The sequence below is a fragment of the Bos javanicus genome, chromosome 1 (assembly GCF_032452875.1).
Source record: "Bos javanicus breed banteng chromosome 1, ARS-OSU_banteng_1.0, whole genome shotgun sequence".
Classification (NCBI taxonomy): domain Eukaryota; kingdom Metazoa; phylum Chordata; class Mammalia; order Artiodactyla; family Bovidae; genus Bos; species Bos javanicus.
In genome coordinates this window covers 132,054,053-132,076,656 of record NC_083868.1, presented here as the reverse complement: position 1 = coordinate 132,076,656, position 22,604 = coordinate 132,054,053, and the positions used below count along the sequence as shown (strand labels likewise).

Genomic DNA, 22,604 nt, shown 5'->3' with positions numbered 1-22,604 from the left:
TGAAATGAGTTTGGCTCTGACTTGAGGAAGAGAAATTATTTGGAGACTCAGATATTTTAGGGGTCGATGAGACCTCAGTTTTCCTGACAGTACACTTGCCCCCAGGAGCCAAAACAAATTGTGACCCTATAGGTCAGCTGGTCCTTCTCCAGGTGTCCAGGCTCTCAGAGCTGTCAAGGAGTGACAGGGATGCAGAAGGTACTCAGTAAAGCTCACTAACAATTCATACAAACCAAGCAGCTACATGCATAGACATTCTCCTAGGCTCAGGGGTACAGACCACAAAGTTTCCAGGCAGAAGAAGATTACATTTAGAGGAGGAGACAGTAAAAACTTAAATAAATAAGTACACTAGGTCTGCACTGTCCAATGTGGTAGCCACTAGACACGGACAGCTATTTATACTTAAATTAATCAAAATTAAATTCAAAAGTCTGTTCCCTAGTCATATGAACCACATTTCAAGTTCTTAATAGCCATCTGTGGCTACAGGCTACTGTATGCTATGCTATGCTAAGTCACTTCAGTCGTGTCTGACTCTGTGCGACCCCATAGACGGCAGCCCACCAGGCTCCCCCGTCCCTGGGGTTCTCCAGGCAAGAACACTGGAGCGGGTTGCCATTTCCTTCTCCAATACATGAAAGTGAAAAGTGAAAGTGAAGTCGTTCAGTCGTGTCCGGCTCTTAGCAACCCCATGGACTGCAGCCTACCAGGCTCCTCCATCCATGGGATTTTCCAGGCAAGAGTACCGGAGTGGGGTGCCATTGTAAAACAACACAAATACAGAAGGTTTTCACCATCACAGGAAGTTCTATCAGGCAGCACTGCTGTGGGTAAGTTCAGATAGAAATCAGTTCTAGGAGGGAGCTAAAATCCATTGCACAGTGAGTTGGCTCTGTGGCAGCTTTTTATCTGATGGTTAGGGAAGGTCTGTCTGAGGATGTGATATTTAAGCCAATATCTGAAGGACAGGAGCGGGCAAGCAGTGTGAATGCAGGGCACTCACACTGAGGGCAGGGCACTGAGACACAGCAGCACATTGCCAAGTTGGAGGAATCGTGAGGAGGACCGTGTGGAGGGAGTATCACCTTTAGGGGCGGAGCAAGAAGGCCAGAGATTCTTGTCAGCCGGGGAGAGTATGCATTCCATTCTAGGCTCTTTGGAAGTCACTAAGGAGAGAAATGCTCTGCTCTGCTGAGTGACAAATGGTCTGAAGACTGGCAGGAAGGGAAGTAGGAAAATCTGTCCAGAGACACAGCAAGGCAAGGGGTGACAGTCGCTGAGACTAGGGTGGTGACCGTGCAGATGGAGAGACCAGGACAGAGCGGGGTTGATGCCTGAGGCTCCCTGTCTTTGGAGAAGGAGTCAGAAAGAAGGGATGGTTGGTGATGGAGGAGAGGGGAGGAAAGGAATGTGGAGCAAATACTTGTTTTCCTGGCCCATAAAAAGTTAGCGGAGGAGGCGGTTACTTGAAACCATCATTGAGCCAGGGTGGAAGGGCCTGGTGTGACGCTGTCCCCTCCTCTCTTTGGCCAGGGAGTATGAGAGCCTGTACACGAGCCACATCTGGATCCCCAGCATCTGGTGCTCACCCACTCAAAGGCCTGAGTGTGACATCACAGAGGACATCACCGCCACTGTGTCGTACAGCCTCCGGGTCAGGGCCACCCTGGGCTCACTGACCTCGACCTGGAGCACTCTGAAGCACCGCTTTAACCAGAACTCAAGTAAGGCCCTTCTCTCCTTACTCCCCTGACCCCAGCAGCCTCCCCTGCAGCTGCTGTGCTCACTGCGACTGTTGGGATTCTCTTCAGCATCAAATGAGTCTTATAAAGTCAGAATGCTGCAAACATAGACAACCCTAACTGGTCTGTTGAAAACATTGCCAGCTGCTTCCTCTCTCTCATTTTGAAATGAGACTTTGGAAGTTATTCCTGACTGTCTCTGGAAGGAAGTGGGTAGAAGCGCTAGGACGGCCTTTCCCTACCATGATCACACATCATTAACTCTTAACACTGCCTCCCATCTGAGGCTTACTGGCCCCATCTTTGTTGCCTGTGTAAGCATCTTCTTTGGCAATAGGGTCTATACATGATCACAGTGACCAAAAACAGCCCTTTGGAAATAAATAACTTTTCTATAGCAATGAAACCTGGCAAACGTACTGAGAAAGAAGTAAGGGAAGAATCTGGATTGGTGACCAAACTGGCAGAGTGCAAACAATACCCAGTGTGTAGCAGGGTGTGAGGGGAAAGAGCAGGAGCAGGGTCTGGATGGCTGGGGGTGAGGAAGCAGCTGGTCACACGGTGAAGGGCTTCGACATGAAGTCTCATCAGATCAGTAGAGGAGCGTCATGGAAGAAGAGGGGATCTGGTCCAGGTCTGCCTACAGAACAGTCGCACTGGCTGTGGTGTGGAAAGTGAGCTGGAGTAGGAGAGACCTGCAGGCCATGGGAAGAGTGAAGAGAGGGCTGTAACATTCCAGCTGAACCAGGGTGGATCGTGATCCTAGAGGAGGGGGAGGCATGGGAAGGAGAGGACAAATTCTAGAGACATGGTTGAGTTAGAAGGGACAGAGCTCGGTGACCAGTTCCCGTGAGACAGAGGTGGGGGAGATGGTGATGGCACCCAGCTTCCAGATGGGGTTAGGAGGAGTGCCATCCAAGGAAGAGGACCCAGGAGGGGCGGCTGGTCTGAGGAAAAAGAGATGCTGCTGGCTTTGGGCTCTTTGAGGTTGAGATTCCTAACAGACATCATCCCATGGATGTCTGACTGGCAGTTGGGAATCTGAAATTAATAGCTAACGGCTTGAGAGCAGGTGAGGGTGTCCAGGGACAAGATATGAGGACAAATAGAACCAGGCTAGGATTCTGGGAAACCTAGGGTTTGAAGAGAATGGAGGACAGGGAGAGAGTCAGAGAAGGGAGAACAGACGGCTGCTGCTGCACCTGAGGGAGTCCCCCAAATAGGTCCTCTTGAAAGTGGTCTCATGGAGCAGGAGGAGCGGGGATGTTGGGCAGGCTGCCAACTGGGGGATTGAGTGGAGGTACAAAGACAGCTGTGGGTGATGATGTGACCCCCGGGGACACACAGGAAAGGCAAATGAAAGGTCTTTGGGGACCTGTATTCTCTGGGTGACAGGTGACCCTCTGCTGGGAGTGAGGACACGGGGAGGTCGGGGCAGCCTCTAAATTAATGGAGTGAGTCAGAGCTTCCTGAGGAGCATGGGAGTTGGGAGAAACCAGGAGGGTTAGAAGGTGAGGGAGCCCCTGCTGGAGGAGGTGAAGATAGAGCTGAGAGAGAACTTGGTCCTCCAGAGTCAGACAGATGGGATTCAAATCCCGGCTCAGCCACTTGAGTGAGAGGGGCAACGGCTTGCCTTGGTGGGTGGTTGGGGGTGAGATGAAAAGTGTAAATGCTCAGGGCAGTGCTGCCTTGTAATAGCACTCAGCTATTTGTATTATTATTATTACCCTAGGGATATGCCCAGAGTTGAGAGCTAGCAAGCAGAGGAAGAAGGGAAGAGCTAGGGGGTGGGAGTGGGACCATTGGAATGGATGTGTGTGTGTGTTAGTCGCTCAGTCGTGTCCAACTGTTTGCCACCCCATGAACTGTAGCCCACCAGGCTTCTCTGTCCATGGAATTCTCCAGGCAAGAATACTGGAGTGAATTGCCATTCCCTTCTCCAGAGGATCTTCCTGACTCAGGAATCGAACCCTGGTCTCCTGCATCACAGGCAGATTCTTTACTGTTAGAGCTACAGGGAAGTCCTTTTGGAATGGATACCAGTAGGAATTTTGGTGCAGGATGTGGGCTCCTCTGCCTGCCCTCTCTCCCATGGTAGGACATGGTGGAAGCAGTGGGATCCCAGTGCCAGGCCCTAGGGTAGCTGGAGGGGCACCGGAGGCTGCTGTAGCTCTGCCTCCACCCACAGTGCCTGGGCAGCACCAGCACCACCTCCCTCTGGCTCCTGGAAGCACAGGGTTCCAGCCAAGATCATTGCTGGAGGCTGGCAGCTGTTGTTGGAAAGGCAGGCATGGGGCATTTGGAGATAAGGAAGTGTCTACACAGCTCTGAGGGTGGGTGTGTGCAGTAGCAACTTATGCTTGAAAAGGCAAGTATAAACAGGAAAAGGGCTCGCTGCTGAGGAGCTGAGGAAAGGTGTCTCCATACCTGCCCCAGAAGCAGAGGATGAGGGTCCTCACACAGGTGGACCCAGCTGCAGAGCTGGGAGGAAACTGAGACTCCTCAGGGCATGACGTCTGCTTTTTGGCCTTTGTAAAACCCCACCCCAGCTTCTCCTCATACATGAAAAATCTGGTTTTAAGGCTGTCTTGGAAAGGATCCCCAGTTCTTAAAGGGAAGCCTGTTGAGAGCAGAGGTTCTTAACCTCAATGCAAATTCAAGTCACAGGAGAGCTTGAGAACCCCTGATCTCCGGGACCCATCCCTAGAGTCTGATTTAAGTGATCTAAGTGCATCCTGTTCCTTGGGAGTTAAAAATCACCCCACACAACAGAGTCTAGAAACGTGGAAAGACATGAGCTTAAAGTCTGGCCATTCACTGGGTGACTCTGGGAATGTCATGTAACCTCTCTGAGGCTCTGCTATGTCATCTGTAAGTAGGAGTAATATTTACTTTCTGAAGCTTGCTGGTTGGATTAAATGAGATGAGTATGTAGAGTACATAGAAGAGAAGTTCCTGCCCCAACGTTGTCAGAAAATCATCTGAACGGAAATGACATGTGGTCATTTTGTCTAATTCTATTCTCTACATAGATGGAGATCAGGGGATCCAATTCTAATCATGTTTAACTTAAAAGTGGAGGAGTCAAACATCTCCTTTCTTACTGGAGGTGTTTCAGAGGCAATTCTAGTGGTGCTGTGTGCTCATATGAAACCTCTAATCTGGGTATGTTTTGCACAGTTGGCCCCTGACTTCCCAAGTCCTCCTGTCCTCTTTCCAAGCAGCTCTTTAGATGCCAGGAAATACTTTGTTCTCTGAAAACTCCCTGCAGGAACTGCCTTTCTGTTGAGTGTCCACTGACCCCGGTGCAGGGGGATTTAGCCAGAACACACTCCCAAGCCACAGCCCACAATTAGGGTGGCCCTTCCGGTCTTGCAGTGTCTGGATCTGAGACGAAGGTCTGGATCCATCATCAGTAGGCAGGGACTGAAGACTGTCTGTGTGGGCTCTTTGGTTCCTGGTCTACTAAGTGGAAAGTATCCATGGGGCCTGCGGGGTCTCTCTGTTTTGGATCCAATAACATGAAAGGTGGTGTTTGTGCTTAGGTTGTAATTACTAGAGCTGATTCTTGGAATTTGTAAAACCCTCTGACTTTCCATAACGCTATGAGATGAAGACTCCTTGGACTGGGACTAGAAAGGCCAACCCATCCACAAGCTGCTGATCTGCTGATGTTTGAAAGTTAGCAGCAGACGGTATATGTCACTGATCTATGTGAATTGTACTACATGGCTGTTGTTTGTTTTTTTCATTTGCGCGTCATTCACAAAGAGTTTGCTGAGCACCTGCTGAGTACAGTCTTGCTTCTGCATGCCATGAAGCCGCATCAAAACCCCTCCCCTCCCATGAGCCTGGCGTGTTTCCACTGATGGTTTGGTCATGGTCTTCCTGGACAGAAATCAGTCCTGTCTGGGACTGGCTTTGACTCTCCCCTTGTCTTGCCAACAGCCATCCTCACCCCGCCTGGGATGGAGATCACCATGGACGGCTTCCACCTGCTTATTAAGCTGGAAGATCTGGGGCCCCATTTTGAGTTCTTCGTGTCCTACTGGAGAAGGGAGCCTGGTGCCAAGGTGAGACTTGCAGCCTGGGCCTTCGAGTTAGACTTTGGAGAAGCTCTGAGAGCTGGATGAGGAAGGCTGGCCCCTGCAGTGCCTGCTCTCTGGGGTGGCCAGAGGATGAGCAGGCCTGGGTGAAATGAGGGCACACAGGAATCGGTGTAGGCTGACAATGCTGGCAGCATCAAACTCAAAGGACTGCCTTCGTCCCACCCAGACTTTAGCTGGGAGCCGTCTTAGGACATATTCGCTGAAGTAGAGGGGCCACCTCCTGGCTTTAAACTCTGTCGTAGTTGGATCCACAATACCTGTGCAATGCATTTCTTCTCTCCCATCAGCATGTCTTCTCAGCCATTCTTCCTGCTGTTTAGGGGCAGCAGACAGGACTGTTGCAGATCAACTGGATGATTTCATAAGTATACGAGGCTGGTCCCAGCTTCTTGAGGGTGTGCATCTGGGCTGGGTGCAGAATTCGGGGCAGAGAGCCAGAAGCTAGCTAATGAACAACCCTAATTGTGAGCCAATGGGCCACCGGGAATGCCTAGATGGGGCACGGCCCCTCCCTGTGGGGTGGGTGCTGCAGGCCAGGCTGGGTGGGAGGTCAGCTCTCTCAGAGGGAGTGCCTGAGCTGCAGCAGCAGAAGGCATGAAGTGTGGGTGCACCTATGGAGCCCTGTCCAAGCTGAAACAGTGATAAAACCCACTCGAATCAGCGCAGGGAAAAGTAGGCTCTGTCACAAGGATTGCTGTTGTTTAGTCACTCTGTTGTGTCTGATTCTTTGCGCCCCATGGAATATAGCCCATCAGGTCAGGTTCCTCTGTCCATGCGATTTCCCAGGCAAGAACACTGGAGTGGGTTGTCATTTCCTTCTCCAGGGGATCTTTCTGACCCAGGGATTGAACTTGCATTTCCTGCATTGGCAGGAGGATTCTTTACCACTGAGTCACCCGAGAAGCCCTGCCACAAGGATTAACACGGTGCTGTCAGGGGCTCTCACAGAATCTGTGACTGGAGCAGGCCCAGAGCCAGGCTGCTGCACAGCCTCGCTCACCCAGAGGCCCCCGTCCACCTGGGGAGCTCTTGCTTCCCCCTGGGGGTCCTCTCTATGTGCTCTGTCCGTGGCCCTCACCCCAGCTTGCCCTGACCCCTCATCACTCCTTCCCATGAGTGCCTTTGGTTGCGACTGACTCCCCTCACCATGTCCTCTCCCCTTGGTCCCTGCTTCTGGCTGGGTATTCAGTTCCTCAATACCAGTTCCCAGGACAAGAAATCTGACTGGGCCTGCTGATTTTATCAGGCCAAGCCTAGGGGTTGCCAGATGTTGGCTGGCCTTTGATAGACCCTTCTCTGGCCAAGGGTACCCCTGAGCTAATGCCAGGACATGTGCCCCACCACATGCCCCTGGAAGGGGAGTAGCCACGGTTCCTAGCATTTACTCCTGCTGGGTCAGGGCCCAGTGGTAGGGCCTGGCACTGCGAGCCAGGCGGATGCAGTCATGTGGGAGCAGATTGGGGCCTGGGCTGCAGGGAATGGGCAGGTCCCTCAGGTTCTTTGGGAGAGGAGCACCTGCCCTGAGTCACCTGGGCTTGGCCCAGACAAGCCTCTGCAGGTCTCAGGGGTGGCAGAGGTGGAGGGCTGTGCAGATGGATGGACAGACAGTGGATGGGTGCATGCATGAGGAGGCACTGCCCACTGGCTGAAGTGCTTCTCTTCACTGACCCTCTGGAAGTCATGGCCGGGCCAAGCACCCAGTCAGCTTTCTGTCGAAGTATGAGCCTATCAGAGAGGCCTCCCCGAGCCACTCTGCTGGTGCCTCCTCGTCACTCTCTACCTGCTGGTCCTGCTCCATGATTCCTCATAACCCTCATCACCACCTGATGTGTGTTATCAATGGTCTGACTTCCTCATATATGACATAAGCTCTGCGAGGGCAGGAACTTTTTGTTCTCTTCGGTGCTGGGTGCCCCTGTTTTGTTCAGTGCCTGAGACTGTGCATGGCACACAATACGTGCTAAATAAATGAGTAATTTTTAAAAAATGAGTGAATGAATAAATGAAAGAATGAGAGGAACATTATGTAAGCATGCTGGAAAGGAAGTATTGACAGCTTTCCTTCCCTCCTCCTCTCCCTTTCCTGGCCTGCTTGGCTCAGGGTGTGACTGTTCTCTGGTTTCCTAAAGGAACACATCAAAGTGGTGAGGCCGGGGGTCCTTCCCGTGTACCTGGAGACGGTGGAGCCCGGGGCGGCATACTGTGTGAAGGCCCGGACGTTCGTGAAGGCCATCGGGCGGCACAGTGCCTTCAGCCCGACAGAATGTGTCAAGGTGCAAGGTAAGGCAGCCTGCCTGGCCCTCCTGGGGCTGCACGACGCCTGCTACTTCCTCTGGCTCTGAGTCTCCCCTTGGTTTCCCTGACCTGCTCCCCCAGGCTGCATGGGTTCTGGTGGTGAAACTGTGCTGTGTCCTAATCCCCACCCCAATCCTGAGGTGAAAGTCCACCCTCGGGCTGGGTGGGGGTCCCTTGGCAGCTGTCTGGCACGCTTTCTCCCTGAAAGCTTCCGAGGCCTGAGGACAGACTTTGCAAAGCTGGTTGACCAGGTGGCCGCTGCCTGCAAATCAGGGGCCAGTGCAGGTGAGGTGGCTGGGGCCCCTGAAGGTCAGACCTTGTGAGGGGGTGCCCACTGTGTAGCACAGCTCTCAGCTGGGAGGGGCCTGACGGAAAGTCTGTAGAATCCTCTTCTTTAATTTTTTTCCCTTAAATTTTTTATGGTCTACAAACCTACAATGAAAATGAACAAAATGAAACCCCATATCCCATGATTCTGCCATACAGACACTGCTAGTGACATTTGTGTATAGCTTTTTAGTTTTTAAAATATAACTTTGAATATTTGGTACATATATATTTCAAAAAATATGATAAGAATTTGGAATTGGCTTCCTCCTCCTCTTCCTCATCCATGTCATTCCTATCCACTCCCCCATAGGGGTTAGCTCTTTGTATATCTTTCTGAAAACTTCCCAATGCATTTACAAGTAAATGGAAATAAATTATTATATATGTTTCTTCTTTTTAGCACAAATGGTAGCATACTCTGTGCACTGTTCTGGATCTTTTTATAGATCTTCTGGATCTATAAAGTCTTTTTCACTTTATACATATTATAGATTTTTTCATATCTAAAAAAGAATTTCTTTAACCTTCTTTTACTAGCTACCTAGTTTTCCATTGTGTGTTGTATACCTATAACTAATTTAACTACCCCTCTGTTGAGGGGTGGGCTTCCCTGGTGGCTCAGCAGCAAAGAATCTGCCTGTAAGGCAGAAGACACAGGAGACGGGGATTTGATCCCTGGGTTGGGAAGATCCCCTGGAGGAGGGCGTGGAAACCCACTCCAGGATTCTTGCCTGGAGAATCCCATGGACAGAGGAGCCTGTCAGACTATAGTCTGTAGAGTAGCAAAGAGTTGGAGATGACTGAAGCAACTGAGCTCACGTGCGCGGTATTGAGAGCTATTTAGGATTTTTCCTGATATTTTGCTATTATAGCCAATGCTCTCATTAGTTGCCTGGTACATAGATCACTTGCTGGTGTATGTGAAGGATAAATTCCTGGCAGCAGAGTTGCTGGGTTGAAGGGGTACACATTTGAATTTTGACTGCTGTTTCCAAATTATCCTCTAAAGGGGTGTTATCCTTCATGTAGACATATGTTCCAGTTGTATTATACATATGTTTTGTGTCTGCTTTTTCACAAATATCATATTAAAACATTTTTCATGAAGACTTTCTGATTACCATTTTATACTATTTTTTAGAACCATGTAGGTCAAGCTTGTTAAAAAAAATTCAAACAACAGAGAAGTATGTAGAGTAAGAAGTGTGCATATGTGTGTATGAGCTCAGTTGCTCAGTCGTGTCTGACTCTTTTGTGAGCCCATGGACTATAGCCGGCCAGACTCCTCTGTCCATGGAATTTTCCAGGCAAGAATCCTGGAGTGGGTTGCCATTTCGTCCTCCAGGTGATCCTCCTGATCCAAGTTTTCCATTCTCCCCACACCATTGAGGAGGTTTCCTTTGGCAAGTGTGGTGTTTAATTTTGCAATCATCGTGTGAGGCCAGAACTCACCAGCACAGCTGGGACTGTACTGTGCTTACTGCTCCGCACCACCCTTGCCGTCACTTGGTATTGCTGTTGTGAACGCCTGTTCACGTCAGCACCTATGGATCTACCTCGTTTTAAAGATGCATAACAAGCCGCTGTGTGGATGTGTCACAATACATGTAACAGAACCCCGCAACTAGGTGTATTCTGTGCTTCCCAGTGTTTTGTGACTGCCACCCATGCTGCAGTGGACACGCTTGTGCATATTATGTGTCCTAATTCTCAAAGAGATGCAACCAGTCCATTCGAAAGGAGATCAGCCCTGGGTGTTCTTTGGAAGGAATGATGCTAAAGCTGAAACTGCAGTACTTTGGCCACCTTGTTCGAAGAGTTGACTCATTGGAAAAGACTCTGGTGCTGGGAGAGATTGGGGGCAGGAGGAGAAGGGGACGACAGAGGATGGGATGGCTGGATGGCATCACTGACTCAATGGACATGAGTTTGAGTGAACTCCGGGAGTTGGTGATGGACTTGGAGGCCTGGCATGCTGTGATTCATGGGGCGCAAAGTGTCAGACATGACTGAGCGACTGAACTAAACTGAACTGAATTCTCATTTTAATAGCTGACCTCCTGACCTGCCATGCTGATATTTGATGATGTAGTAAATCATCCTCTACTTGGGGATATTTAGGTCATTTCCATCTGCTTTTTAAAGAAAATTATTTCGTTTTTGTCTGTGCTGGGTCTTCCTTGCTGCATGTGGGATTTCTCTAGTTGCGCCAAGCAGGGGCTGTGCTCTACGTGCGGTGCTCAGGCTTCTCGTTGCAGTGGCTTCTCTTGTTGCAGAGCACGGGGTCTCAGTAGTTGCAGCTCGTGGGCTCTAAAGCACAGGCTCAGTAGCTGTGGGACATGGGCTTAATGGTTCAGTGTCATATAGGATCTTCCCAGACCAGGGATCAAACCCATGTCCCCTGCATTGGCAGGTGGATTCCTAACCACTGGCCTACTCCCGGAAGTACCCATTTCCATCTGCTTTTGAAGATGATGTTCATTTTCACTGATTCATTCATTCATTCAGTGAATAATTACTGAGCACTGTCACTGGGATATAGCAGACAAGTCCCTGCCCTCACTGAGCTTACCTTCTAGTTGAGTAGACAGACAAGTAAGCAAATGCAATGGTTTCCTGTCGTGGCTCGTGCTATGAGGGAATGCACCAGAGCATGCTGGGGTGGAGGGAGGTGCAGGTGTGCTGCTGTGGGCTCCGCGGACAGCTGGTTATGAAGCTGAGGCTCTAATCTAGACGTTGCTGTGAATTGCTTTATGTGTATGTTTTGTCCTCTTTGGAATTATTCTTGGGAATCTACTCAGAGGAGGGGATGAAAGAGTCTGAACATTTGTGTGTCTCCTGATGCGTGCTGTGTGCTCAGTCACTCAGTCGTGTTTGACTCTTTTGCAACCCCGTGGACTATACCCCACCAGGCTCCTCTTTTCATGGGGTTTTCTAGGCAAGAATACTGGAGTGGGCTGCCATTTCCTTCTCCAGGGGGTCTTCCTGACCCATGGATTGAACCCACGTCTCCTGCATTGGCAGGCAGAATCTTTACCACGGAGCCTCCTGGGAAGCCCCATCTCTTGATGTGTGCTGCCAAATAGTTTCCAAAAGCACTGAGGAGACCCTCCCAGCTTCTCTGCAGCTGCATCAGCTGTGCCACCCTTCACACTGTGGGTGAGCAGCCCAGCTCAGAGGGGCTACACGAACAGGATGGAGAGATGGGGAAATAACCCATCCCCCACTTCCACATCTCCAGATGCTCAGACTTGGCACTCTCTGATACATCACTTAGTAGCATTTGGAGCATAGCCCTCCCTGTGTGACCTGGGGTAAGTCACTTAACCATCGCCAGGACTTAATACATCAGAGTTATTATGTGACTGTGTTCTGAATTCAATATTTTCCTCCGTAATACAGATCAACGCCAAGAGAAAATTGTGAAGCACACTTTGTTTTCAGTTACCGCCCAGCTTCCTTCTGGGCTGTGCTCTTGGGCACCGCCCCCTCATCCTGCCTGGGGGCCTGGCTCTCTGCCTTCCTTCTGGCAGTGGTGCCAAGGTGTGTGCAAACACAGCTAGTGCTTAATGCATGAGGCTCCTCCCTTTTCCTTCCCAAGAAAAAGACTGTAATCTTCCTTGGCTTTCTGGAAACCAATCTGGATTCTAGAAAAACGATTGAATGGTGGTCACTCTTGTCCCTGGGGCATATGTCAGATCTCAGGGTGCCGGAGTCTGCTTTCTTGATCCGTCTGCAGAGCCAATCCCGGGAAGGCCAGGGAGGCCCAGGAATGGTGAGTGAGTTGGTCTTCAGGGCTGTCTCCTAAGCCTGTTCCTGTCTTTCTGTTTTCAGGAGAGGCCCTGCCTCTGGCGCTGGCCCTGTTTGCCTTCGTGGGCTTCATGCTGATCCTGGTGGTGGCGCTGCTCTCCGTCTGGAAGATGGGCCGGCTGCTCCGGCACTCCTGCTGCCCTGTGGTGATGCTCCCCGACACCTTGGTAACTGCTCTTCTTCCTTTCAGTGTGATGCGCTGTCCAGATGTCATCTGGGCCTGAGCGGGGCATGGACCTCCGCTTCGTGGGTTTACAAGCATTTGCACCAAGAAGGGAGAAGGACCTCCCTTCTAATCAGTGGGGCTGGGAGACCACCCTTCTGGGTGGAGGTTGGCCTCCCCCAGGCTCCCATCAGGCCTCTGCTGCTTGCCCCTAGGGCCTGGCACAGCCAAGGCAGCAGGTGTGAAGCCCAGCCCAGGAGCTCGGCGTTCCAGGAATCATGCACAGTCTTACCCTGAGGACTGGCATGCCAGGCCTTCTTTGCCCCCTCCCATCATTGTAACAGCAGCTACATCCAGAAACATGTTCCAACACAACAGAGTCAATTCATACACCAAGAGTATCCTGGGTTCTTGGGGTGAGGCGCACGTGTGTGAGTGTGGGGCATGTGGACAGTGCTTTGCCTTTGGCTGGGGCAGGGGAACTATCCGCACCTGCCCAGTGACTACCCAAGGTGAAGGGTCCCCACAGCTCACAAGCCAGGAGGACCCTGGGCCATCGCTCTGAGTCTCCCAGTTGGGGCAGGCCCTGTGTGCTTTGCAGGGGTGGGGGAAATGCAAAGCAGGCCTCCAGAGCTCCCTCCGTGTTGCATCTGTACAGAACCTCAGGAGTACAAGGAAAACCCTCAAATGACAAGCGCTCCTAGGAATCCTAATGCATTCTGTTCTTGTTGCTGTTCAGTCTCTAAGTCATTTCCAACTCTTTGCCACCCCATGGATTGCAGCATGCCAGGCTCCTCTGTCCTCCGCTATCTCCTGTATTTTGCTCAAATTCATGTCCATTGAATCAGTAATGCTATCTAATCGTTTCATCTTCTTTTTAAAATTTTTTTTTACTTTACAATATTGTATTGGTTTTGCCATACATCAACATGAATCCACCACGGGTGTACACGTGTTCCGCATCCTGAACCCCTTTCCCACCTGCCTCCCCATACCATCCCTCTGGGTCATCCCAGTGCACCAGCCCCAAGCTTCCTATATCCTGCATTGAACCTGGACTGGCGATTTGTTTCTTATATGATATTATACATGTTTTAATGCCATTCTCCCAAATCATCCCCCCTCCCCTCCCACAGAGTCAAAAGACTGTTCTATACATCTGTGTCTCTTTTGCTGTCTCGCATACAGGGTTGTTTTTCCAGCTTTCTAAATTCCATATATATGCATTAGTATACTGTATTGGTGTTTTTCTTTCTGGCTTACTTCACTCTGTATAATAGGCTCCAGTTTCATCCACCTCATCAGAACTGATTCAAATGTATTCTTTTTAATGGCTGAGTAATACTCCATTGTGTATATGTACCACAGCTTTCTTATCCATTCATCTGCTGATGGACATCTAGGTTGCTTCCATGTCCTGGCTATTATAAACAGTGCTGCGATGAACATTGGGGTACACATGTCTCTTTCAATTCTGGTTTCCTCAGTGTGTATGCCCAGCAGTAGGATTGCTGGGTCGTATGGCAGTTCTATTTCCAGTTTTTTAAGGAATTTCCACACTGTTCTCCATAGTGGCTGTACTAGTTTGTATTCCCACCAACAGTGTAAGAGGATTCCCTTTTCTCCACATCCTCTCCAGCATTTATTGCTTGTAGGCTTTTGGATCGCAGCCATTCTGACTGGTGTGAAATGGTACCTCATTGTGGTTTTGATTTGCATTTCTCTGATAATGAGTGATGTTGAGCATCTTTTCATGTGTTTGTTAGCCATCTGTATGTCTTCTTTGGAGAAATGTCTGTTTAGTTCTTTGGCCCATTTTTTGATTGGGTCGTTTATTTTTCTGGAATTGAGCTGCAGGAGTTGCATTTCATCCTCTGCCGCCTTCGCCTTCTGCCTTCAATCTTTCCCAGCATCAGGGTCTTTTCCAATGAGTCGGCTCTTCACACTAGGTGACCAAAGTATTGGAGTTTCAGCTTCTGCATCAGTCCTTCCAATGAATATTCAGGGTTGATTTCCTTTAGGATTGACTGATTTGATCTCCTTTCAGTCCAGGGGACTCTCAACCTTCTGGGAAAATCCAAACAACTGAGATGAGACCAGAGACAAGAGATTCTGTGAGAGGATGTCCACTTGGGTCCATGGAAGATAAATGCCATGATCCTTGACCCCCTTTTGCTCCTCTGTTCTCCTTACCATCCTTCCTACATCATTCCAGTGTCTTCTACATGCATTCCTCTCCATAAGGCTTTTAATTTCTATTCTGTTTTCCCCCAGATTTTAACGTGGACAATTTCTCTGAGTATATGCATTTCCTGCAGTGCTGTGTGAGAAATAGATCGCTAGTGTCCATCAAACCCCAAACAAGTTCTGGAGCTGCACACCTCCACTGACATCTCTCCTCATCCTCAGCTTTGACTTTAGTACAGGCTAGCTGCACTTCGGGAGAAGCCAATGGCACCCCACTCCAGTACTCTTGCCTGGAAGATCCCATAGATGGAGCAGCCTGGTAGGCTGCAGTCCATGGGGTCGCTAGGAGTTGGACACTACTGAGTGACTTCACTTTCACTTTTCACTTTCATGCATTAGAGAAGGAAATGGCAACCCACTCCAGTATTCTTGCCTGGAGAATCCCAGGGATAGGTGAGCCTGGTGGGCTGCCATCTATGGGGTCGCACAGAGTCGGACATGACTGAAGTGACTTAGTAGCAGCAGCAGCAGAAGCTGCATTTCAGCATTGGCTTTAGTCATAGATAATCCTCCAAACTATTAAAAAGCAGCTTCCAGCCAACCTTGCAAAATCCATGCATCTTTCCAATTAAACCATGGAAAATTACCAAGTGGAAATCCTTGAGAGTCTTCAACAAGTCCTATTGAGCTTGTAAGTGTTTTAACTCTTTGGATTAAACATTTCATGTCTACATCTGTAATTTTACACTTGGTGATGGTTGCACTTTGAAATATACCATTAAGAATGCCTTTCCATTCAACTTTATATCACCAAGGAACAGTCTAAAGCAAAAATATATATGCAAGGAGAATTATATTAAGACTGCTTGGTGTGTGTTCCCTATTTTAAAATATAATGTGTTTTCCTTGTCTTTTATCCATAATTGCGTCATGGAGATGGAGGCTTTGGTGCTAAAGGTCTTAGTTTCCTTCTGTGACTCACTTTATTCTTTGTCTTCTTGCTGTCACATTCCACTGTAAATGTGGGGAGCAAACATCAAGATGGCCCCAAGTTCAGTTCAGTTCAGTTCAGTCACTCAGTTGTGTCTGACTCTTTGCGAACCCATGAATTGTAGCACGCCAGGCCTCCCTGTCCATCACCAACTCCCGGAGTTCACTCAAACTCATGTCCATCGAGTTGGTGATGCCATCCAGCCATCTCATCCTCTGTCGTTCCCTTCTCTTCCTGCCCCCAATCCCTCCCAGCATCAGAGTCTTTTCCAATGAGTCAACTCTTTGCATGAGGTGGCCAAAGTACTGGAGTTTCAGCTTTAGCATCATTCCTTCCAAAGAAATCCCAGGGCTGATCTCCTTTGGAATGGACTGGTTGGATCTCCTTGCAGTCCAAGGGACTCTCAAGAGTCTTCTCCAACACCACAGTTCAAAAGCATCAATTCTTCGGCACTCAGCTTTCTTCACAGTCCAACTCTCACATCCATACATGACCACTGGAAAAACCATAGCTTTAACTAGACGGACCTTTGTTGGCAAAGTAATGTCTCTGCTTTTGAATATGCTATCTAGGTTGGTCATAACTTTCCTTCCAAGGAGTAAGCATCTTTTAATTTCATGGCTGCAGTCACCATCTGTAGTGATTTTGGAGCCCAGAAAAATAAAGTCTGACACTGTTTCCACTGTTTCCCCATCTATTTCCCATGAAGTGATGGGACCGGATGCCATGATCTTAGTTTTCTGAATGTTGAGCTTTAAGCCAACTTTTTCACTCTCCACTTTCACTTTCATCAAGAGGCTTTTGAGTTAGTCATCTCCAAATTGAGATATGCATCAATGGACTACCCCAAGTCTGACTTTGTGTGCTTCATAGAAAGTGGAGTCTGTGAACAGAAACAGACTCAGAGACTTAAAGAATGAACTTATGGTTTCCAGGGGGACGTGATACTTAGGGAGTTTGGGATGGACAGGTACTCACTGCTATATTTAAAATGGATAACTGCCAAGGACCTACTGTGTAGCACATGGAACTCTACTGAATGTTATGTGGCAGCCTGAATAAGAGGGGAGTTTGGGGGAGAACGGACAAATGTATATGTATGGCTGAGTTCCTTTGCTGTCCACCGGAAGCTATCACAACATTGTTAATTGGCTAAAAGTCACTTCAGTCATGTCCGACTCTTTGTGACCCTATAGCCCACCAGGCTCCTGTGTCCATGAGATTCTCCAGGCATGAATAATAATTGAATGGTTCTATGAAGACCTACAAGACCTTTTAGAACTAACACCCAAAAAAGATGTCCTTTTCATTATAGGGACTGGAATGCAAAAGTAGGAAGTCAAGAAACACCTGGAGTAACAGGCAAATTTGGCCTTGGAATACGGAGTGAAGCAGGGCAAAGACTAATAGAGTTTTGCCGAGAAAATGCACTGGTCATAACAAACACCCTCTTCCAACAACACAAGAGAAGACTCTATACATGGACATCACCAGATGGTCAACACCAAAATCAGATTGATTATATTCTTTGCAGCCAAAGATGGAGAAGCTCTATACAGACAGCAAAAACAAGACCAGGAGCTGACTGTGGCTCAGACCATGAACTCCTTATCACCAAATTCAGACTTCAATTGAAGAAAGTAGGGAAAACCACTAGACCATTCAGGTATGACCTAAATCAAATCCCTTATGATTATACAGTAGAAGTGAGAAATAGATTTAAGGGCCTAGATCTGATAGATAGAGTGCCTGATGAACTATGGAATGAGGTTCATGACATTGTACAGGAGACAGGGATCAAGACCATCCCCATGGAAAAGAAATGGAAAAAAGCAAAATGGCTGTCTGGGGAGGCCTTACAAATAGCTGTGAAAAGAAGAGAAGCAAAAAGCAAAGGAGAAAAGGAAAGATATAAACATCTGAATGCAGAGTTCCAAAGAATAGCAAGAAGAGATAAGAAAGCCTTCTTCAGCGATCAATGCAAAGAAATAGAGGAAAACAACAGAATGGGAAAGACTAGGGATCTCTTCAAGAAAATCAGAGATACCAAAGGAACATTTCATGCAAAGATGGGCTTGATAAAGGACAGAAATGGTATGGACCTAACAGAAGCAGAAGATATTAAGAACAGATGGCAAGAATACACAGAACTGTAGAAAAAAGATCTTCACGACCCAGATAATCACGATGGTGTGATCACTGACCTAGAGCCAGACATCCTGGAATGTGAAGTCAAGTGGGCCTTAGAAAGCATCAGTATGAACAAAGCTAGTGAAGGTGATGGAATTCCAGTGGAGCTATTCCAAATCCTGAAAGATGATGCTGTGAAAGTGCTGCACTCAATATGCCAGCAAATTTGGACAACTCAGCAGTGGCCACAGGACTGGAAAAGGTCAGTTTTCATTCCAATCCCAAAGAAAAGCAATGCCAAAGAATGCTCAAACTACCGCACAATTGCACTCATCTCACATGCTAGTAAAGTAATGCTCAAAATTCTACAAGCCAGGCTTCAGCAATATGTGAACCGTGAACTTCCTGATGTTCAAGCTGGTTTTAGAGAAGGCAGAGGAACCAGAGATCAAATTGCCAACATCCGCTGGATCATGGAAAAAGCAAGAGAGTTCCAGAAAAGCATCTATTTCTGCCTTATTGACTATGACAAAGCCTTTGACTGTATGGATCACAATAAACTGTGGAAAATCCTGAAAGAGATGGGAATACCAGACCACCTGACCTGCCTCTTGAGAAATATTGTATGCAGGTCAGGAAGCAACAGTTAGAACGGGACATGGAACAACAGACTGGTTCCAAATAGGAAAAGGAGTACATCAAAGCTGTATATTGTCACCCTGTTTATTTAACTTATATGCAGAGTACATCATGAGAAACGCTGGACTGGAAGAAACACAAGCTGAAATCAAGATTGCCGGGAGAATTATCAATAACCTCAGATATGCAGATGACACCACCCTTATGGCAGAAAGTGAAGAGGAACTCAAAAGCCTCTTGATGAAAGTGAAAGTGGAGAGTGAATCAGTTGGCTTAAAGCTCAACATTGGGAAAACGAAGATCATGGCATCTGGTCCCATCACTTCATGGGAAATAGATGGGGAAACAGTGGAAACAGTGTCAGACTTAATTTTGGGGGCTCCAAAATCACTGCAGATGGTGACTGTAGCCATGAAGTTAAAAGACGCTTACTCCTTGGAAGGAAAGTTATGACCAACCTAGATAGCATATTCAAAAGCAGAGACATTACTTTACCAACAAAGGTTCGTCTAGTCAAGGCTATGGTTTTTCCTGTGGTCATGTGTGGATGTGAGAGTTGGACTGTGAAGAAAGCTGAGCGCCAAAGAATTGATGCCTTTGAACTGTGGTGTTGGAGAAGACTCTTGAGAGTCCCTTGGACTGCAAGGAGATCCAACCAGTCCATTCTGAAGGAGATCAGCCCTGGGATTTCTTTGGAAGGAATGATGCTAAAGCTGAAACTCCAGTACTTTGGCCACTAATGCGAAGAGTTGACTCACTGGAAAAGACTCTGATGCTGGGAGGTATTGGGGGCAAGAGGAGAAGGGGACGACAGAGGATGAGATGGCTGGATGGCACCACTGACTCGATGGACATGAGTCTGAGTGAACTCTGGGAGTTGGTGATGGACAGGGAGGCCTGGCGTGCTGCGATTCATGGGGTTGCAAAGAGTCGGACACGACGGAGCGACTGAACTGACTGATAAAATACACAATAGATTTTGAAGGCAGTACAAGAAGAGTGTAAAATAGTTTATTAATATTTTATATTGATTATATATTGAAATAGCATTAAAAAATAAAGTATATTATTAATATTAATTTTACCTATTTCTTCTTAGTTTATAAAATGTGCTACTAGAGGATTTTTAATTGCACAGGTAGCTCCCAGCACATTTCCGTTGGACAGCGCTGCTGTAGAGTTTAAGAAACAATCAGGTATAAGCACTGCAGATGTAGGTAGCCAGCATCCTGAGAATGAGTGGACCATCAGTGTGAACTGATGGCGGGCTCCACACTGACATCCTGTTTGGTGAGCCCTGCTTGTACACTCTCCTGCCCATTATTTGCCGAGCCCTGAAGCCACTTCTTTGCAAACAAGATCCAGAGCAACTCTCTTGATGAAGCTGTTGTCTCCTGGGCACTGGGGTGGAGGAAATCATTGGTGCCCACCTGTCTGTGCCCATGTGCCACTCTTCAGAGTAATGATGAGCAGAGCTTCAGGAGAAGCTGTTTAAGAGTCAAGTGAGTCTGTTGGAAGTGACTGAGTTAGCAACAGTGGAGGGAGTTACCCTGAAAGGAAGATACCTGCATTTTTACCATCAGTTATGATGATGTAGGAAATGGCACCCCACTCCAGTACTTTTGCCTGGAAAATTCCATGGATAGGGGAACCTTGTAGGCTGCAGTCCATGGGGTCGCGAAGAGTGGGACACAACTGAGTGACTTCACTTTCACTTTTCACTTTCATGCATTGGAGAAGGAAATGGCAACCCACTCCAGGGTTCCTGTCTGGAGAATCCCAGGGATGGGGGAGCCTGGTGGGGTGCCGTCTATGGGGTCACACAGAATCAGACACAACTGAAGCGACTTAGCAACAGCAGCAGCATGATGATGTATTGGGGTCACTGGGAGAAGATGGCAAGAAAGTGAAATACGAGTAGGAAGGGACTTTTGTTTATGGAGCACCATCCTTGGAGCGGACACCCTGCTGGTGCTGTTTGTAGAGCGCCTTGGACGAGGTCACTATTCTTAGAGCTCTCTGGTGGAAGAAGGCTAGATTTTTGGAACCAGCACTACATGCTGGACTTTTGTGGGGCAGTGTCCCTGAGGAGGCAGGGCCCCAAGAGATCCACTGGTCAGTGACCTGGGAGATGGTCTCAGTAAAATGGCAAGCCCATGCTCTAGGGGTTAGAATTGTCTTTTTTTGTTTGTTTGTTTTTAAGTTTATTTATTTGACTGCATTGGGTCTTGGTTGCAGTACGTGGGATCTTTGTTGTGGCTCAGAGACTCACTAATTGCGGCTCATTCCAGAGTGTGTGGGTTCAGTAGTTGTGAGGCATGGGTTTAGTGGCTCTGAGGCACATGAAATCTTACTTCCCTGATCAGGGACTGAACCTAAGTCCCCTGCATTGGAAGGCAGATTCTTAACTACTGGACCACTAGGGAAGTCTCTTTGGGCTTTTTTTGCTGCTAGAAAATTAATGAGTCAAATAGTTGGGATTTTTGATGATATTCTCTTCAACTCTGACTATGACTATTAACCTAATGAATATGAATGAAAATTGTCTTTCAGAAAATAACAAATTCACCCCAGAAGTTAATCAGCTGCAGAAAAGAAGAGGTAGAAGCCTGTGTGACCTCAGGGCTCTCTTCTGAGGAGCTCCTCAAGGCCTGGATCTAGCAGATGAAGCGGAGAAATCTGGGCTGCAGGACGCAGAAACCACGAGGGGAAAGGCCGCGCTTCTTTTCCTTCAAGGACAAAAGACAAGAGAAGAGCCTGCCATGTCCACGTCTAGAAGCAGCTGTCAGAGGCAGGGTGGTATGGCTGATGGAGTGCGAAGAGGGGGTCAGGGGATGTGACCTCCAACACTGGATCTCTGCCATCTACTAGCAGGATGACTCTGGGGGAAAATGACTTAGTCTCTCTGCTCCTCTGTGCAATGGTTAACTACTTGACCATTAAACTGTATGTGTATATATATCCATATTATCTCTGCCACTTGCAGAGCTGTCAGGAAATTGGCAACATTGTACACTGTGATTAGTTCTGCTTTTCTGAAGAGCAGCACGTCCATGTGTAACAGGGATGATCAGAGACTACACAAGCAATGGCCACTTTCCTGGAGGAAACTTTGAAGACGAAAGGAAGGGTGGGTACAACGAGGTTGATTTCACTTCAAGCCAAATGCCTGTGCTTGCATGTGGGCTAAGTCACTTCAGTTGTGTCTGACTCTTTGTGACTCTATAGACTGTAGCCCGCCTGTTCAGAGGTGACTGAATGGCTCAGCCAGCAATAAGGTCTGTGGCCTAGAGGGAGACTACAGCCCCACTGAAAATGGGCCTGTGCAGGGTGAATAGGGTGTTCACGCTGAGGACAGCAGCTGAAATGAGTGTGTATGATGAGATGAGACTGCAAAAGGCTGTCGATCGTAAATGTAATGTTTTCTGTGCTCCTTTTTCCTTTGGAGTTGTTACAGTACAGCATGAAAAATAAAAAGAGGTCACCTTGGGGAATCATTTTGGTTTCTTCCAAAACAGTGGTCTTTAGGGTTCGAGTTACATCATCAACATTGAGTCCAGGCTGCATGAAGGCCACCTTTGGTTAGGATGTAAGCCCAGGTAGGGGATGGAGCAGGGGTAGAGTGGGGGACAGCATCTGGCTGCATGGGGGCTCTGACTGAGGCAAGGTGCTCCTGGCTATTCCTGGGGGCCTCACACTACAGGAAATCCCTTGGGGAACTCTTTTAAGATAGCCCCTCAGGGTGTCCTTAATTTTCCCGGCATGTTCGTCCTGGACCCATGACTGAAGCCTCTTCCTGACCGTCTCGCCCACCAGGTGAGGAAGAGTCAGGGTCAGAGAAGCGATGGAGGGGGAGTCTCTTGCAGGCCGAAGCAATTGTTGGGCAAAGCCTGGGTCTCCCTTCATAGACCCCACCCTTCCCAGCTCTGGAGCCTCTGAGCTGGTTTGTTTCCACCCCCACTTCCTGGGCCCCTTCCAGCCAGCCTTGAGGTGGAGACAATCTAACTGCTTCAGCCAGGTGTTTCCCCTATAAGGCAGAGGCCCCCAGCCCTTTCTCCACCTGGGCAAGGGTTTCCAGGGGCCAGAGGAGAGGCTGTCTCTTAAGATGAGATCACTGGAGATCTTCTCTTTTGTACCATTTTGTATGATTCTGCGTTGTTCGATTCTTTTATGAAGAGTATATGTTCATTTTACCTTTGGCCAAA

General features: G+C 48.3%; 1 protein-coding gene across 2 annotated transcripts in view; it reads left to right on the top strand.

Annotated features, from left to right (window-relative positions):
* IL20RB (interleukin 20 receptor subunit beta) overlaps positions 1 to 21,894 on the top strand; it is a 40,388-nt gene extending 18,494 nt beyond the window's left edge. For both annotated transcript variants that reach the window (XM_061427799.1, XM_061427806.1), the window contains exons 3-7: positions 1,537 to 1,727; positions 5,694 to 5,818; positions 7,984 to 8,134; positions 12,314 to 12,456; positions 20,953 to 21,894. In XM_061427799.1, coding sequence (XP_061283783.1) covers positions 1,537 to 1,727; positions 5,694 to 5,818; positions 7,984 to 8,134; positions 12,314 to 12,456; positions 20,953 to 21,060 — 718 coding nt within the window. In that variant the 3' untranslated portion in view covers positions 21,061 to 21,894. The remainder of the gene's footprint in view (positions 1 to 1,536; positions 1,728 to 5,693; positions 5,819 to 7,983; positions 8,135 to 12,313; positions 12,457 to 20,952) is intronic.
* Positions 21,895 to 22,604: the final 710 nt, after the last annotated feature.